Raw genomic sequence first — 18,384 nt, 5'->3', positions numbered from 1 at the left:
CGGGCCTGGCCCGCGCGGCGGCCGGGGGCGCCCGCAGGTGCGTCGCGGGGCCCTCGCGGGTTTCATTCCCCCCACCCCCACCCCTCTTTCTGTACGGAAACGCGGGGGGAAGCTCGGAACAAACGAGCGGCCGAGGCTGCGCGCCCGGGCGGGCCGCGAGGCTGCCTGAGCCTCGGAAGGACAAGGCGCGACGGCGGCGCGGTTTTGTGCTTCCTCCGCGCTAACGAGTAACGCGCAGCCGGCGCCTGGAGGAGCCTGTTCCCATCTCCGACTGTTTTCTAGCGGCCGGAAAGTCATTTCGCTGTCCTGCACTTAACTGGTGTTATTTCCTCCTTTATTTTCCATTTCTGACAAGGTCCCGTAGCGGTTTGAACGGCTGCAGCGCGAGGTCCTGTGAAGAGGCTGCTCAGCTCCGCACGCTTCCGTTCTGTGTTTCTCTGGGGAAATCCAAGTGTTCCACCTCCTGCAATTCTGCAAACGATGCGTCTGCCTCAGCATCAGCGTATGCCTTCCCTTTGCTCCCAGCTAGAGACTGAACGGTCTTCAAATTACACACCTTTCTGGCTTTTTGAACCTACGGGGTAAGCAGGGGAGAGAAAACGATGCTGTGAGGACCTTCCCGTATGGAGCAGTGTCTGTAGGTGGTAGCCGGGAGGAGAATGAATACGTTAAATGGATTTTCTCAGCACTCCGGGGCATGTGTTACTCAGAGCCCAGAGAGCAGAGCAGTACAGGACCTGCAAGCTAAAAAAGCTGGCCAAGCAGCGAGGAAGGGGGCTGGTGACAGTGGGGTACTTACCTTTGGAGATACCCTAAGTACGGGCAGCTCCTTAAATGAAACGTCAAAGCTTCTACCAGATGAAGCCAAAGCCAACATGCGAATCAAATCAATCACCCCAAGACCTCCTAGGAAACCCCGGCTGGAGCGTGCAGCCTCTCTGGATGAGAAAAACTGGAGGAGGTGGAGGCGATTAAGAACGAGTCAGGAAAGTCTGACTGATCCCAACGAGACGAGTTCCTCGAATGGTTCCCTACAGGACACGTCCCTCAGCCCTGCTGTCAGGGGTAGGGCAGCCCCCTGCAACCAGTGCTGCGAGCAGAGTTCCTTGCGCAGTTCACCAGATGCCTCAGAAGGAAGTTCCACGGAGAAGAGCAGAGGTGGCACTGGTGACCTGGGGAAACGAGCTTCTGAGATCTCCAGTGCCTTCGGTGGGCTTCTGCGAGGGAAAGCGTTCTCAGGCAGCAAACCCCGGCTGTCCCAAATAACACCTACGCGACCTCTGCCRCCCATGGAGCTCAATGTGGCCTCTTACGCACTGAGAACAACTAATAGGATTGACTCAGATTGTGTGGATTATCAACGTTATTCTCGGCGTAAGTTTGGGAGGGTAAGCAGCAGCTTGAGTGATACGAGGCTCCATGGCAGCGGGATGGTCTATGATAATTGCTCCACAGACTCCATGAAATCTTCGTTCAGCCTGCTCACTCCCATTCGTGCCAAGGATGTTCGAAACAGGTACGTTACCCAGCTTCTCCCGTCAGAGACGGTTTGGTATTTGTTACTAGGCAGGCAGCTGCCTGGAGAGTCCTGTTGGTCTGAGGTAGAGAGCTTCTGACTGAAGGATAAATGACAAAATTGTTCTGTGTTATTTAACTTACTGTGAAGACTTCAGTTTGAAGGTGAAAACTTTAGTTCGGATACTCTATTTTGTGTTCTTTGTGCTGTGCATTACTTTCCGTAAAAAAAGACTTAGATTTCTGTCAGCTTTCTTGTAAATATTTCAGTAAGCTGTTTTGAAAATTAAATGGTAGCTATAGGTGCTAATGGTTGGGAATAACTGTTTTTTTAACCTAAAAGAACACTGGGCTGGAACTGAGGTGCTAACTGGCAGGAAACATTAAAAAAAAAACAAAAAACAAAAACTTTAGCCTGCAGCAGTCATGCAGTAGTTGCACACATGTGCCTGCCACTGTCCTGTAGGGTGCTGAGTGTCTTCTGCAAGTGTTGAGCTTGTTTGGCTTCTGACAGGATCGGATCATATGTTACAAACTGCTCCGGTGTATCACAGGAGATTCCTGGAGCAGCTGGGGCAGGGAATCTCTTGAAGAAAACTGTGATTCCACTCAGATCTGAGTACAGCACTTTCTCTTGCAGTGGTCCTGACCTCCTCCTCCAGCTCTGGTTGCTCATTTGCCTTCATTATTAATTAAGCTTAAATTATTGATTGTCAGGAACTGACATGGATATTCTCATCTGCTTGCTAGTGAATTGAATCTTCTTCTTGTAATTGGCTGCAGAAATTCTATTTGTAAAGACTTCCCAGCACAGAGCTCAAACACTCCAGCCAGTGTTATTGACAATACCATGGGGCAGGAACCGTGTTAAAAGGTAAAGTGTGCTAAGTCTTCAGTTAAAAGTTGAATGTTATAGATACGTAATAATCTGCAAGATATTGAGGGGTAAGTACAATCATTGATTCAGAAATAATTCAAAAGCAGTGGAAGTCAGTGATGCAGGAAAAATAATTGAGAGAGAGATAAATTAAGGTGTTACTAACTGGTTAAAAAAAAAGAAAAGAAAAAGGCTTGTCATTGACAAGTTTTCATGTGCTTTCTTCTAAACAGCTGTTACAGTCAGATGAAGTATTGGGTAGACCAGCAGATTGCCCAGCGTTCCCTGACATTATGCTGTAATCGTTATTTGCAGAGCTTAAGCAAGATTAAAAGTGCTTATTCAACCTGCTCTCCTTTTGCCAATATCCCTTGTTTATGAGCAGCATATTCTCTGGAGAGGCAAGTGGTGTGTGGCAGTTTGGAATGTGAAATGCTTTTAGACCTAGGACTCAAGAAATCTTTTATTTGAAATTTGATTCGCCAAGGTGCAGTGAAGGAAGAATGTGTGTTTGAGTCCTTGATTAGGAGCCCTTTAGTGCCAGGGGAGTGGTGGTGCTGTTTTCGTGTTTGAAAGGTAAACTGAGCTGCTTCAAGATACTCAAATGTCAAGCCAATCTCTTTACTTTGTGTCTGAGATGAGTGCTAGGGGAATTTAAAACTTCAGAAGTCTTGTGTCCTCTGATCACATAACCTGTGTGGTATCACTCTCAGTGTCGTACCTGTGTCCTGGCTTTGAAAGGTTGGTTTGTGACAGTATTTCTGCTCTCTTGCCTGTGAGACATGAATACTCCACAAGGATTGTTTCCAGTTGAGGAATGTTTGGGAGATGTGCACTGAAGACAAGTGCTGGCACATGGCTGAAGCAGCCTCAGAGTTTGTAACCTGGAGGCATATTGTATCCGCTCAGTCCTAGCTCCTCTGTGCCAAGGGGATGGTCTGCGATTGGGCTGACAGCATCAGCATAAACCAAACATGGCTGCTGGGAGTGTGACAGGTCATGGAGCACCTTTCATAAAAGATGATCCATCACGTGCTAGTGCCTTTGCCAAATTCTTTTCTGAGTTGTCTTGTGTTTCCCTGGAAGTCATTTATGTTTTAACTTCGAGTTGCTGAAAGTTGTAAAAATTGGTAGAACTTGAGGCAAGTAAAACAACATATAGATAATATGTTCTTTTCTTGAGCTGAAGGTATATTCTTGACTAACACGAGATTCAGGTGTTACAAAACAGTATTTTGATAGTCATGCTGTTTGCTTAGGTGCTCTTTTGTGGGCTTTCTGTTTACAGAAGCTACTTGGAAGGCAGTCTTCTGGCAAATGGTGCCTTACTGGGAGCAGAAGAACTTAGCCGATATTTCCCTGATCGGAATATTGGAATTTTTGTGGCTACCTGGAACATGCAGGGTCAGAAGGTATGTGCACATAAGTCTTGCACGTAAGTCTCTACAATTTCCCCTTGTGTATTAGAGGGACCGGTGCAATATCTTTTTTCTGTTTGTGATTGCATTCCCAATCAACCTGAGTTTGTCTCCTTTATCAAGTCAAAGGACCCTCTTGCACACATTCAGCTTTGTGAAAGAAAGCTGTTGTAATGGGATTCCTCAGACCTTAGGTACAAAAGCAATGAGAAACTTGCTAGTGACACTCCAGCTTTTTGTGGCAGCTCCCTAATGCTCTGTTGCAATTAGGGTCATTTGAAGATGATTAATGATTTAGTGCTTGTGAAGAGAACATCTCTAATAAAGAACATAACCTCCTGCCTACATCTTTGCATAGCAGAGGAATTTGAGATTGCTTCAACTAGGTGATTTAGGAGCTATGCTTGGAAGAGCACAAGCAGCACCTTGGTGGATTGAATAAATTTTTAGGTGTCCAGCCCCACAAAGATCAGACTTTTGTATGTCCGTAGCCACTTTTCTGCATGAGCCCAAAATGTAACAGAAAGCATCATTCAACTTAAAGTGGATACTAATTATTTTCCTCATTAACAGATCTTGGGTTTGGTCATTTCTTACTTCCTCCTTTTTTCACATATATTTTCTCCTTTTCTACTTGTGCATAAATTTATTTCCTGTCTGTGTGGTGTCTTCACAGTGTTATGGCTTAGTAACCATTTTTTTTTTTTTGAAAGCCTGAATTGTTGTCATGTGCCGTGAAGCTTGTAGCTTTTCCTGGACTTTTACTCTACTTCTGTAGTAAATTGTTGCACAACTAATAATGTTAATTTCTTCTCCTCCACCCTTTGTTAACAGGAACTTCCAGTGAATCTGGATGACTTCTTGTTACCAATGGATCCTGACTATGCCCAGGATATGTATGTCATTGGAGTTCAAGAAGGCTGTCCAGACAGGTAGCAACAACAGTGTAATGAACTGTCCTCTTTTCTTGTTAACTAGTAGCTTTTTTTTTTTTTAATTAGTCTGGAAATATTCTTAGTCATATTTTCAATATTCCTAATAAGCTATCCTTTAAGTCTGTGAATTCAATGCATAAGTAACAGGGGAAACTGATTTTAGAGGAAAACGTCACAAAATCTGTAAACATAGGACTTGGTCCTGTTCTTATCGAAGCTAATAGCAAAATTCCTGTTTGATTTCAGTCAGCGTCTTACAACAGATCCGAAACAGAGCTTGCCTGTAGTGAGCTAACTCCCTAGCAGCCTGTTAGTTTGTAACCTTACAGTCATTAGCAGCACCTGGCTCCAAAATTTCTAGTCTGTCTGATAGTGAATGACACTAGAAGAGCAAGCTGAAACTTCATGTCAGTCCTTGCTGTTTTAAGATACCTTCTCACTGGGACATGTTTTTCCTCAGAGTTGGAGTAYAGACTTGCTCAGTACAGCGACACTAACTCTCACCAATGTGCAGATCTTGCTGCATGACACACCAAGGGATACCCGTCAGGCTGATCGGCCTTACAGTGTTGCTTTGCAGGGGAGGTTCTGTTTATGCTTGCATGGTTTTCTTCATCAGAGGGATTGCTGTCTTCTCACAGTGCTCATTTCCCTTCTTGGTTATTGTCTCTGGTCCTGTTCTTGTGATCCAGCTGTTGTTCTCTCCTGTAGAAGAGAGTGGGAGATCCGCCTCCAGGAGACACTAGGCCCTCACTATGTCATGCTCTACTCTGCCGCGCATGGAGTGCTCTACATGTCAGTCTTCATTCGAAGGGACCTAATCTGGTTTTGCTCAGGTGTGTGGTCCAGTACAAGCTGGAGAATGGGGAGATAAAAGGACTGCTGCCATTAGGTGTCTTGTCCTTTTCCCCAGGATTGTCTATCTCCTGGCTTCCCTGCTTCCTGTCTCCAGAGGCTTTTCTGTAACAGCTGCTTCTCTTTCTCCTTGCAGAAGTGGAATATGCCACAGTGACAACTCGAATTGTGTCTCAAATCAAAACCAAAGGAGCTCTGGGGATCTGCTTCACATTTTTTGGGACCTCCTTTCTCTTCATTACCTCCCACTTCACATGTGAGACATTTACAAGCTTGGTAGAAAGGCCCTGACTGAGGGAGGAGTGGGTCTGCTTTACAAGAGCAAAAAGCGGCAGAGGAGTGCAGGAATAAGACATCACTGAAGATAAAACTCAAGATTGCTGAGCTTAGAACGCTTAGAGTGGGGGATTTTTTGGTAGCAAACTTACAAAACAAATACAAAAATTAATTTTTGTGCAATTGTTTGCCTTTCTGCTCACTTTCTGTGATTGTCTTTTAGTCCTTATGCTCCCCAGGTCAAGGAATTGTTTTTTACACATGGAAAATGTCTAACATCCTTTGGACATTGCTGTTATAACCAAAAATGGCTACTGAATGAAAATGATGCATCATTGGCAATACTGGGGTTTCTGTCTTTCAGCTGGGGACAGTAAAGTGAATGAGAGGAAGCTGGACTACAATAAAACCATTCAAGCACTTGCACTTCCCAAGAATGTTCCGGACACAAATCCGTATCGATCCAGTTCTAGTAAGCATGAAACCGTGGTTATGTGTGAGTGCAAGTGAGCAGAGATTGCGCTTTGTCTTTTGCCCTACACTAAGGAGAGAGAATGGGTCTGCTTCTTTGAGAGAGTTGATCTTAAAAGAGATCACAAGTCTTTTTGTGTGAGGATGCTCCCTGATTTTTTTTGAGATGGAGCATTTTTTTGGTGAGATTTGAGAGAAAAAGTTGAAATGGAGGAGGGGCAGGAGGAAATTGAAAATGTGACGTATTTTCTCAGAACGGTAATGAGATAATTTTGAGGTGTTTTTTAAAAATACTATGGATATATTTCAATTTTGCGAAGTGATTTCTAGAACTAGTAGAAGTAACTATTTAAAAACTTGCACAAAGAACGTTATTTCATATTATACAGATACATGTAGGTAAACATAGATATGTATGTATGTATATGAATTCAACATAGTTGGCCAAATTTTACTGTTGTCTCTTAATACTCTGTTGTTAATATGACATCTAGATACATAACTAAGCTGTTTGTCTAGAAAGATGAATTTATTTTTCTGCAGTATAACATTAGGTTTCTGTGTTCAAACTATTTTTAGGCCTTACAGCAAAAGTTTGGTCTGTTTTTCAGACCAAAACTTTATTTTTATTTTCTACTATTTTTCTATTATCTCATTCTGTGATGATCAAAGGAGAAACATATATAGTATTTTATCTCTTGGTAGTGAAAAGAAAGAATTTGTCTGTTCCTTAAACATAGCTAGTAGTACTCTCAATAGACTATGGATAATATAGCTATTATTTTGAAAATAATTAAGTGAGTTTAATTTTAATGAGCATGTAGCTACATCAGTATTTTAATTTTCCTCAAAACTCAGAGAATCAGGGAAGAAAGGTTTGGGAAGAGTGTCTGCCTTTTCAGAATGCTTATTTCCATACTGACACTTCTGGCTTGAATTTGCAGGTGATGTCACAACTCGGTTTGATGAAGTATTCTGGTTTGGTGACTTCAACTTCCGACTAAATAAGGATCGTGAAACTGTGGATTCCATCTTGAAGCAGAACCTCGGAAAGGACATGTCCAAGCTACTGGAGTATGACCAGCTTATTAGTGAAATGAGTAGGGGTGAGGGACAGCTGTTTTTCTCCCTAGCCTCCACATTTCTTGGGACAAGAATATTTACAGCCAATTTCCCAAAGACYTTCACTGCCTTCTGTTGTTGGACTCCCTAAAAAAGAGAAATCAGCAGTTGTCAAGTCTGGTGATAAGTCAGTAGGAGGAACTTCTGCGTTTTTCTGTGTCTGCTGTGTCATCTGCCAAGCGATTTATTGTTCTTTCTTTCATTTGTCTCCTATGTTAGCTGGGATGCAGTTTCTAGTCAGCAATAGTTAAGCAGTATTAAATAAATGCTTAAAGTGTGCCAGGTCCTTGGGAAAAAGGCGTTGGTTGTTTATGCTGTTCTCCTCCCTTGCAGGGTCTATTTTCAAAGGATTCCAAGAGGCTGACATTCGTTTCCGTCCTTCCTACAAGTTTGACATAGGAAAGGACAGCTATGACACCACTTCCAAACAAAGGACTCCTTCGTACACGGTAAGAGACGATTTCGTAGCAGCATTCATAGAAAGGCTGTTCAGCCACATACATGCCTCCAAAACAGATTCCCACCTGTATTAAAAAGCTATCTTGGATATGCCGCTTGCCACAGTTGGTCTGCATGAGATACAGTCATGCTGAGAATTAATATCGCTCAAGGGCAACATGCGTATGGTACTGGCTTGGGAGAAGGGATTGTTGAGTGCATGAGTACAGAGAAACTTTGCTACAGACTGCTAATCTTACTTTTCCCTGCCTTACAGCCTAATATAGTACATTATCCCGTGCTCAGAGCTAGGCACACAACTGTTATTGGGACTGTGTCCCCCCAGTGAGTTTGGTGAGGACTAGACACACATTCTCACATTCTTCGTGAATTTATCCTTCTCAAAGTCACTTAATTCCACTAAGTGGCATGATGGATGAACACATTTGTCTCCTGTGAAACAGTACTTCTCTGCAGGGTGAGTAAAGGGAGTTACCATTGGTTTCCCATCTCTGCCCATCAGGATCGAGTTATATACCGGAGTCGGCACAAAGATGACATCCATGCTGTCAAGTACTCTTCTTGTCCTGTGATCAAAACTTCGGACCATCGGCCTGTATTTGCCTTGTTCCGTGTGAAAGTGAGGCCTGGCAGAGACAAGTAAGTGCCCTCCTTAGTCCGTGTGATTGTGCGTGGCTGCAGTGATCCTGAGGACATACGCCTGCTAAGACTTGCTCTCACAAGAGTTCTTGAGATGGAGTTAATCCCCTGTGGCTCTTTGCAGCCTGTTTTGTGTTTTATACAATATCCTGTCAGTGGTCAGAGCAGTAAGAGCACTTAAACCATGCAGCTGAGATCTGAAATCCCTGCTGCCGGGTCCCTTAATCCATCTGAGGGAGAAAACTGAGTCCATTGCAATTTATTATAAATCTGTCTTTTATCTGAGATAGACCTCTCACTGCTTTTCCTGTCGGCATGGGAAATTTTCCTCTTCTGTTCCTCTTTCCCCTTTCAGGATCAATTCTGTTTTCCCTTCCCAGTGGTGACTGCATTTCAATATAGCTGTATGTTTGCAGAGTACTTTCAGATCTTTCAGGTGTCTTAATATCCCAACTGTAGGCTGGGATGCTAGTAGAACTTTAAAAATTTGATCAAGTAAGTCACTGAAATTTAGTTAATGTCTCTTTTCTGTGAGTAGCATCTTCAAGGAATTCAAGACTGAGGTATCCAGAAAATAGTAATTTCTCAAAGCACTTCATCAGCAGTACAATTAGAATTGGGATCTTTTTTTTTTCTGGCTTATGGGTATTAAATACCCATTAAATAGAAGTATTGCAGAGTCACTGAAATTGGGCTGCCATGATTTTCTTCTGGCCTGCGCAGAAGACGAAGGTAAGAAGTGCTGAACGTGAACCATTCCAGCCTGGTATTTCTGGAGATGGGAAGGCCTATGAATACAGCAAGTTAAGAGTAACCTAGATTTTACAGTTTAGTTTCTCAGCTACCCGTCCTTTGTGTTAAGGCTAAAGACCAACGTCCTTCGTGTATATTCCTTAAGACTGTAGGCATTTCCATGCTTAAATTGAAGGTGCTTTCCCTGTACTACTCATACATTGTGAAAACCCTTAGCTTGTTCCTCTAGAAAAGAACTTTCACATGTTCTCTCAGAGCAACAACTGACTGCTTCAAGAAGTTAAGAATGACTTTTCTCCTTTTTGTTGTATAGACTAATTGGGAAGTATAGAGCCAACAAGAAAAACAAATTTGAGCCCTGATCTTACTGCTTTTGTTTATGTTGTAGCATTCCACTTGCTGCGGGGCTCTTTGACAGAGAGCTCTATTTAATCGGAATAAAGAGACGGATTACAAGGGAACTTAAGAAACGGCAAGAGCAAAAGGACCAAAAATCCAGCAGCGTGTGTAGCATTTCCTGAACTGAGAACTCTGCAATGCTTGTGTTAGAGGTGCCCTGAAAGAAGATTTCAGGCCATGGCAAAGTCTCCAGGGAATCGTCTGGTTAAGCACCTGTGGCAGTTGCTGTGGCTTGTAAAGAATGTCTTAAACCTTACCCTGGATTCATTTGCATGAGCTAATCCACACAGCTCAAGTGGTTTTGCTGAAGAAAAAGGGAGTCAGTTATTTAGGACATCCATATGAACAGACTCAGTTGATTTATTTTTAACYGTATTATCTTTGGAAGCAGCCCAGTGCAGTCTCTTTTGTTTTAAGATGACTACACATGGTGTGCAAGCCCTTGGAATTGGCCCGACTGGGGGCAGGTGACATAAAGTTCTGCAGAAAGGTGAAATTGTTGGTTTGTCTGTTTGATTTGATCTACTTTGTGGGTTTTTTCCTTATCTGCAGCCAAATGTATGGTATTCTATAAAATGCTTAACAGGGACCAGTTAGGGAAACTTAAGCAGTTTTGTCTGAGGACAGTGTTCCTGCATTGGGCTTCTTGGCCCTCTAGAGCAAGACCTCTATGAAGGTACTACTGTACATTCTAAGTGTGCAACTATTGCCTTTGATTAATTATTTTATAGGCCTTCTGTTACTAAGGGGGTAAATATTAATTTTTCAAACCAGTAAATTTCTTTGATTGTTGAGACTTCTTGAAACAATCCATTCCTCAATTCATTTGTCCTCCCTAAGGGTGATAAAATGCTGCTGGGCCTTCAGCAGCAGGAGACTGTAGTTGAAAACAATGGTTTAAATACAGCTAGTATGTAATGCTTCACCAAAATGATTAAGATATCAAGTGAATACTAAGAAAATATCCAGAGAAATTGCAGGAAATCAGATCAGCTTAATTCCATCCCCTCTTGTTCTATGAGTTAAATGTCATTTGTTTTTATTTTCCAAAGTCAGTGAACTGTGAATAACTTGCTGTTTTTGAAGTAAAGTAGTGTCATCTTAAATGTAAAGATACTACAGGGACCAGTATGGTGCTGGTAGAAAGTAAGTACAGTTAATAGTGAAAAACTCTTTATGGGCACAGATTGCATGGATTAGTTGTCTTACTACACAAAAAACAGAGCAAACTATTTGGAGGAAGTGCTGCTAACTATGCAACCTGTTCAAGACAGTTCTGTTCTGTACAAATATTTACAGCACTGGCTTGTCTGTAGCCATCGGGTATTTGGATTTCCTTTTTTTTTAAAGGAATAAAAATAAATTGATACTGTATCTTAAATGAGAACCGCCTCTTGTTGTAAGGTTGTGAGAACTCAAGTCCTTTGTGTGATGCATGCTAACCATTTGCATGATAACATGCCTAATTTTCTTAACCTGATGGTGGACAGGTTTCTTTGGGACTGCTAACCAAATAAGTTTCACCTGCCAGTTTGAGAGACAGACATCAGCAGATGAACTCTTTCTACTTACTACTTGCTCTAGTCACTTAAAAGTCTGTTTATTTTCTTTACAAACGTACACAACAACCGATCAGGACAGAGGCATATACAGACTTCCATACTGCGGGCTCTGTAAGAAGCAATGTAACATATTTTCTTCCAGTTGCATGAGGGAAGTTATGGGGATAAAGCAGACAGTAACTGCCTCCTAGTGTTCTGCTCCCAGTTTGACTGCTCCTGAAAATACATATCAAGCCAGTGAAATGCTGGCATGCAGCAGTCTATGTTTTTAACCAGATGGTAGGGGATTATGTAAATCAGATCTTACATCTCCTCTCTTATGGGCCAGTTTCTCCAGTATGTCAAATTTGTTTCACTTAGCTTCATGTCTCTTTCTGTATGTGACAGCTTCCTGTTTTTTCCCCGAGTTAATCACTTCAAAGATTATGATCTTTCCATCTTCACTTTGTTGACTCCTAACTAAGCTCCATCTTTGCTGTGAGACTGACAGTTAGGTCTTTTGTTTACAAGTTCTTCAGTTCACCTGAATAACAATCTGAAGACTGTAGAGTATGAATTTGAGGTGCAGCAGCAACTTTAGTGACTTCTTGCTTGGATACCAATTCTGGAGAAAAAGCACTTTATTCTTTACCATAATCCACTTGCTAGTGAAATAAACTGGAGGACAGGATTGCTTTCATTCCAGAATAAATGTCCACATAGTTTGCATAACTCTATCTCCCTCTATGGATTTCCCAGGAATTGTTTATACTCTACTTTCCTTTGAGTTCTTTCTAGAAAAATTATCAACCTATTTCCAGACATATGATTTCAATGTGTAGTACTGAAGGTAAGTTACACTGACAAAATGATCCATGATTCTTCTAACAAAGCTAGAACGCAGGAAGCTTGTTGCCTAAATGTACGGGGATAATTAATATTTTCCAAATTAATTCTGACCAAGTATTTGTCCACTTTGATAACAGCTATAAATATTCTTTGAATTCGTCTATGTAAGCCAAACCCTTTAACAGCATTTTCAGTCTTCCTACGCCCACATACGGCTGTGGGCTCACAGTGTGCGTCACAGCAGGCCAACTGACTTGTTAAACTGAATTATGTCAATCAATGTTTAAACAAACAAACGTGGTAGATTTGGATTGTAACCTTTGGATCAGCCTTGTGAAGGAAAGCTAATGGGAACACACACTGCCTTTAGCAGAGTAGTGTAGCCTGAAGCCCCCTATGGTTTAATCCCATCTGGCTCACCGGCATGGTGCCGCGGCCACGGGGTAGGGAAGTGCAGGCTGCACACATGGGTGCCTTCCCTGTGGCAGCCCTAYCTATACTGCCAAAAAGACTGGTCTTGCAATATTATTAAGCAGTAACACACTTACTCCTTCTCAGGTATGTGCTTTCACCTACAGATAAATACTCCAGCTTGCTGTGCTCTCCCCAGTGCCAAGAGAAGGCTGCATACAGGCATCTTCTGCCATAAATCTACTCAGAGGGTGAAAAAATACTCATCCAGAGGCAGGATGGTTTGTAAGTCCACAACATAACGAGCTCTTCACAGTCCAATATTCCAAAACAGTTTTGTTCAGCTGTAGCATAATCCCATGTTTGCACAGTATGCCTGGAAAGGTATGGGGGGGGTGCAGCAATATTACAATCCAACAAGTGTTAAAATAAAAAAAAAGGTCTGTCTTAGACACCTGCAGTATGTGCTGATTTATCGAAAGAGCCGATACATCCGAGGGAGCCGCCCATCCTTACTAGAAAGTGCTGTCTGGATGTGTTCATAGGTGGGCAAATCTGTTAAGTCACCCAGTGCAGCCACAGCTGGTTTGTTACGAAGCATCTTAGTGACCACTCTCTTGATGTCGGCAGGTTTCACGTCACCTGCAGATGAAAGCCAGAGATGTTACAAGCACATTTTAAATAGCAAAGAGCAACTTTGCTATGGTGCTGAGTTGGAGACCTATGAAAAAAGGTCTTTGACTTTTCTTTTGACTTTAGAAGAAGCATTGTGCTAGCTTGCAAGCATTTAAAATATGCATCTGTGGTGTTTATGCCATCCTGCTTTCTAAGGCAATTCATCTGTGCTGCAATAATTGGCTCTAAGCTGCCACTCCCAGAACGTAACTACTGTTCAGTCTAGGCAAGGGAAAGTACTGTTACTCACTGATGAGTGTGCAGAGCTCGTGAGGTAGTTTCCTTGTGTTTGTTGCCAACACTTGCCTTCCCACATCTTCAAAGATAACTGGCCGAGAYTCAAGGTTCATCATGAGCATGGATTTCAGTTGTGTTTTTGCTCGCTCAAGTTCCACCTGTGAAGAAACAACAAATACAAAATAAATGTTCAAACAAGTATGACCACTGCTCTCTACTGCAAGATACCATCATTCCCTGGAAAAAAAMAGAGACGCTGGTTTTAGTGCCACATTCTGCTCCATGAAGGAGATGGATCTGAGCTTTAACCTAGACGTACAGCTTCAGAGAAGGAAAAAAGGCACCRGAACAGTTAATAGGTAAACCTTTCTTAGTGCACATCAGACATTAAGAATGAGGAATAGGTCAGTCTTTTGCTGTAAAGATTTGCTATGAAGGGATAYACAGCATTTAACAATTTTGTGAACACCTTCCTCTTTGTGTTGCTAAAATGACCATATTCTTTTACAGACACATGTGAAAAACTTCTGTTCAAGAATTCATTAGTTTAGCACGTTCAGCTCAAAGACCATCTGCATAATTTGCAAGCTAGGCTGCTAACCTCTCCCACTGCTCCTGCCATTAGGATGAATTCTCTTGTAATGATTTCCACCATCTCTCGAACCTAGAAAAACATATTAGAAAGAAAATTAGAACAATGCTTAATTGTTCTCTTAATGTCACATAAAGTGTTCAACAGCTAGTATGAATAGACACTTTTTCCCTTTGGAGATTTAGCCTAGAAGAACTAAATAAATTGGAGAAGAATATTCTGTCAGATTCCCATAGTTTTGCARTGTTATAAAAACCCCTTCGCTGGAGTAAAACAAAAAAAAAATCYTTCTAAGACTTAGCATTGCTCTCTGTCCTTTATGCATATGTTGCAAAGTGGCATGAAATCCCCAGGTCCAACTGACTTTTCTATATAGACACATGCTACCACTAATTTATCTCAGAGTATGAAAATTCTTACCACATTACAATTTGGTAATAAGCAATGCAGTTACTTTTTAAGGACAYCTGTCTTTGAACACAGCGGGGCTACGTACCTGTTTTGGATCTGCACTGGCATGAATACACAGGAGACCTGTATCTTCGTAACTGTGATGGTATGAGGTCGCATTATACATCCAGTGGTGCCTGTGAGTACACAAACATACTTATTTAAATRTCATAGAACTAGAAAGTAGACAGTGAGTCCCCACAGCCCATTTTCAGGCTAAGCACAGAATTCTCAGCAGTGTTCATGGGTTATTAGTGCCTGCCTCTGACATCTCTGCATCTTACCTATTTCCTTCTCTCTATTTGCATCCTTGAAAGCAGAAGGAGAACAATACAGAGTAGAATTACTGGTACCTATTGCCAATTTTGCTGATATTCCCTGGTTGAGAGGATGGGTTAGATAGGATTCSTGGTTACTTCTGCCCTATTATTTTCATCCTCAAAATGCTTGCCGATACATTGGTCCCACGTGTTTCAAGCAGAGTAAGCCGATATAAAACCTAGGTGTTTTGGCTTTCAAAAGATGAAGCCTTTCCTGTGAGCATACTATGAGAAAGCTGTCTTTCTGCTATCCTTTAAAAAAGCAAGGCAAACAAACCTGTTGAGTACATTGAGATACAGTCGGGTGAACATGCCCTTGCCAGGCCCTCCAGCTGAAAAGGAGCCACCGCCTCCCATCATCATGTTTAATACTGCAAAGGGAATGAAATCTTCCTCCTGAATCGCAACAAGAAATTCAGTCAACTAATAGTAGAGACCTAAGTAGGGCTCTCAAGGGCCAGGGATCAGTAAAGAGGAAAAATTAGGAAAAAAGAGTCAAGAAAAAAAATGTATAAGAAGAATATAAAATCAGTGCTTTTGTCAGAGAGGCATCTGGCTAATGATGCATGATGACTTTGCATGACAATTTTCCATGACAGCACATTYTGACATTTGTGCCCATTTTTCCCATATTTCCCAGCTTCCTCCCCCAAAACACYTGTTACGTGAAAAAGCTGCCTGTATACACTTGCACCATCAGCAGCAAAACAGTACCAGTGTTTACAGGATGAGATAGCAGTATGAAATTCTTCAGGCACAAGGCACATGTAAACAAAGGATTTGGGGTTGAGACTTACTAAAAATGAGCAGCTTTCTAGCCCAATCATGATGTGGGTAAGCTCTGGGATTGGAGTAGGGCCCAGGCTCACATCTGACATATCTTTTTCAACCTGTAGGAAAGGAAGACAAATTACTAGGACTGATTTTCACCTCTGTATGCAGCTTGATAAATTGCAGATTATTAACCTGTTGCCCAACTGATGCCTGTTATGGTCAGTTTTGGCTACAGGTATGCAATCTTTTACCTTGACAATTCCTCCTGTGTATTGAGCCACAGATCTGTCAACGTCCTTGGTCTTTCCACTACCCCACACTGGCTCTACTCCAAGCAGATACTTCTTGGCACACTCCACTAACTGCTCATGCTCGATCCCCACCCCRGCCAGCACCATCCTGTCTGGCGTATAGTAGTTGCGCAGGTACGAATGGAGGACTTCCCGATCAATTTTGCCAGTGTTTTCTACTGGGCAGAACCTGTTCAGTCCAACTGTATTTTCTCTGTAGGCTGCCTAAAAGGAAACAGATGCATTAAAATAACAAATGTTACTTTGCCCCCTCAATCTAAACYTTTCTTTTTATTTCAGCATTACGCCTACCTGACTGAGACACATGAGAGGACAGGCTGAGCATCATTTCACTTATATCAGCATAAGTTAACAACATATTGTCACCCATGTCAGCAAAGATAAGTTATATTAAYTTTAGTTTAAATTAGAGATCTTTCACATGTGCAGAATCTAGGATTTCAAAACATGGGACAGCAAAACTCTCCTTTCTCCCACTGAAATCTATTTGAATATCAGAAAAATCTGTTTGCAGAGCTGTCTAAAATAAACTCTGAAGCTGAGGAAGAGAATGCAGCATGTACCATACAGTGTGCTGTGTGCAAGATAGCTTTGTCAGTGTTTTACCGCATGGATCATTTCTGTTAGTAGAGGCTCTGGATCAGGTCTCATATTCAAATCTTCAAGCTCAAATCGTATAGCCATTCGAGTCATCTCAATTTCTTCRTCTATAGTAAGAGAGAAAGCAAGACATAACAACCACTACACAAAATATRCAATTGCTAAATGAGAACTGTTAAGCTTCTTGGTGAGCACAATCTAATGATGAATTCTAAAATCCACTTAGCAAGTCATCCCTTGGACCGCTTTTTTGAGACACAGACTTATGTTCTCAGACCTGATAACCTGGGCTGTAGCACTACATCAGCCAGCAAGTTGACCACCATGTCCAGGCCTTTGGCATCAGCAGAAACGGCGTACATTATTGTGTCCCTGCAACGCAAGCAGATGGGTTTTGCATTCAGTTCAGAAATCACATGTCTGAGCATTCAGCAAACACACTACGGGAAATCACAGATAAAGCTGCTAGATCACTATTTTTTAAGTGCTTTGAACACGAGATAGCACTGACATTCATCACTGTCAGGTTCGCTCCTGTGGCTTCTCAGCAGGTGCTACAAATAGCAGATTTCTTCTAGTCAGAAACAGAAAGCGGCTTTTACTCTCACACACCAGGAAAGCAAAGATTCAGTCATCTCAAGCTACTGCTGACACTACAGCCATTCAGGTAACAGAGTACGGAAAAAAAACTGTCATACCTTGATGCCTGGCAGTCACAGATGCCCCCATGCTTTTCCAAGGTGAGGAGAATCTCATCTTTGCTAGCAAACTGAGCTGTAGACTAAGAATAAGAGACCAGCGTTACGAACTAGTAAAGTGGTAACTGCTCACAATTACTCAGTGCGGCCTAGAGCAAAGACACTCATCGCCTGCACACTAAAAGCTCTTGTAAAGTCAAACTGTGTGCCAAACACTCAAAAGTTTTGAGGCAAAATCACGCCTGACTTTCAAAAATATAACTATAGCCGTAACAACAGTGTCACCCCAGTTTAAACGGTCGAAACCCGCGTTGCTGCTGCGAGGACTCGGCTGGGTTTTCCCACCTTGGCCCGGCCATTCGCGCCGATGACACCCGGTTTGGGGGCCGTTTGGGGGGGTTTGTTTGTTTTTTTCCCCACGCGGAGCTTTGCCAAGGGGCCGCGGAACGGAGCCACCCCGAACRCCGCACTTACGGAAAAGGCCAGCTTCTCCAGGAAGTGGGAAATGCCGCTGAGATACTTCGCTTCGTGCCTGGAGCCCGAATTCACCAGCACTAGGGCGAGGGAGGGAAGGAGGGAGGGAGGAGGGCGGCGCTGAGCGGCGCGGGCCGCGCGGCCGCGGCCCCCCCCCGCCGCCCGGCCCGCTACTCACGGCCCAGCGTGCAGAACTGCCCGAACTTGTTCTGCGAGGCGACGCGCAGCCCGTTCTCCAGCGCCGTCACCCGCGTCTCGAAGCGCTCCCGGCCGCCGGCCGCCGCGAACACGGGCTGGGGGGCGCCGGGCAGCGGGCGCGTCAGCGGCACGCCGCCGCTGTAGCACCTGCGGGGCACCGGCAGCTCTGTGAGGGGGGGCGCGGGCGGAGCGAGCCCCCCTCCCCCCCCGCCGCGCGGGGCCGGCACCGCCCCCGTGCCCCGTCCCGTCCCCCCGCCTCGGGGCTCACCGCCGCGCCGGGCCCCACGCGCCCCGCCGCAGCCACGCCATGGCGGCCGCCATCTTGCCGTCACCCGGCTAGCCTCACTTCCGCCCGGCGCGGGGAGAGCGCCTCCGATTGGGCTGGCGGCGGCGGCACGAGAAGGGCGGGACGATGAATAGGAGCGTCCGATTGGAGGAGGGCTGAGCCGGCCACTCGCTGGTTGGCCCTGCTCCCAAGGGGGCGGTACCATCCCCGCGCGGCGAGGCTCCGCCCCCCCGCGGCGCGGCGCCCGGG

The 18,384-nt window shown here is 43.8% G+C and overlaps 2 protein-coding genes across 3 annotated transcripts; one reads left to right on the top strand and one right to left on the bottom strand.

The window, feature by feature from the left end:
* The first annotated feature begins 6 nt into the window (after positions 1 to 6).
* Positions 7 to 11,106, top strand: INPP5E (inositol polyphosphate-5-phosphatase E). Of its 2 annotated transcripts, XM_085325382.1 has the most exons (11): positions 7 to 37; positions 356 to 1,516; positions 3,681 to 3,804; positions 4,645 to 4,742; positions 5,457 to 5,581; positions 5,737 to 5,856; positions 6,241 to 6,348; positions 7,292 to 7,453; positions 7,803 to 7,918; positions 8,431 to 8,567; positions 9,709 to 11,106. In XM_085325382.1, exons 2-11 carry the CDS (start codon positions 660 to 662, stop codon positions 9,839 to 9,841), a joined length of 1,980 nt encoding a protein of 659 aa, XP_085181508.1. In that variant the 5' UTR covers positions 7 to 37; positions 356 to 659; the 3' UTR covers positions 9,842 to 11,106. The 2 variants fall into 2 exon arrangements, with proteins under 2 accessions (XP_085181508.1, XP_085181509.1); XM_085325383.1 differs by lacking the exons at positions 7 to 37; positions 8,431 to 8,567; positions 9,709 to 11,106 and having other exon boundaries at positions 68 to 1,516; positions 7,292 to 7,421; positions 7,803 to 7,913.
* Positions 11,107 to 11,298: 192 nt separating this feature from the next.
* On the bottom strand, positions 11,299 to 18,196 carry PMPCA (peptidase, mitochondrial processing subunit alpha). Its single transcript, XM_085325385.1, has 13 exons — positions 18,118 to 18,196; positions 17,830 to 17,996; positions 17,652 to 17,731; positions 17,178 to 17,260; positions 16,757 to 16,851; positions 16,486 to 16,586; positions 15,820 to 16,083; positions 15,592 to 15,684; positions 15,072 to 15,190; positions 14,521 to 14,611; positions 14,034 to 14,096; positions 13,446 to 13,590; positions 11,299 to 13,162 (listed from the first exon to the last, which is right to left on the bottom strand). Exons 1-13 carry the CDS (start codon positions 18,168 to 18,170, stop codon positions 12,993 to 12,995), a joined length of 1,524 nt encoding a protein of 507 aa, XP_085181511.1. The 5' UTR covers positions 18,171 to 18,196; the 3' UTR covers positions 11,299 to 12,992.
* Positions 18,197 to 18,384: the final 188 nt, after the last annotated feature.

Source organism: Rhea americana, unplaced genomic scaffold (assembly GCF_003343005.1).
Source record: "Rhea americana isolate MKP2758 unplaced genomic scaffold, rheAme1 scaffold_97, whole genome shotgun sequence".
Taxonomy (NCBI): domain Eukaryota; kingdom Metazoa; phylum Chordata; class Aves; order Rheiformes; family Rheidae; genus Rhea; species Rhea americana.
This window is presented reverse-complemented; position numbering and strand designations above follow the sequence as displayed.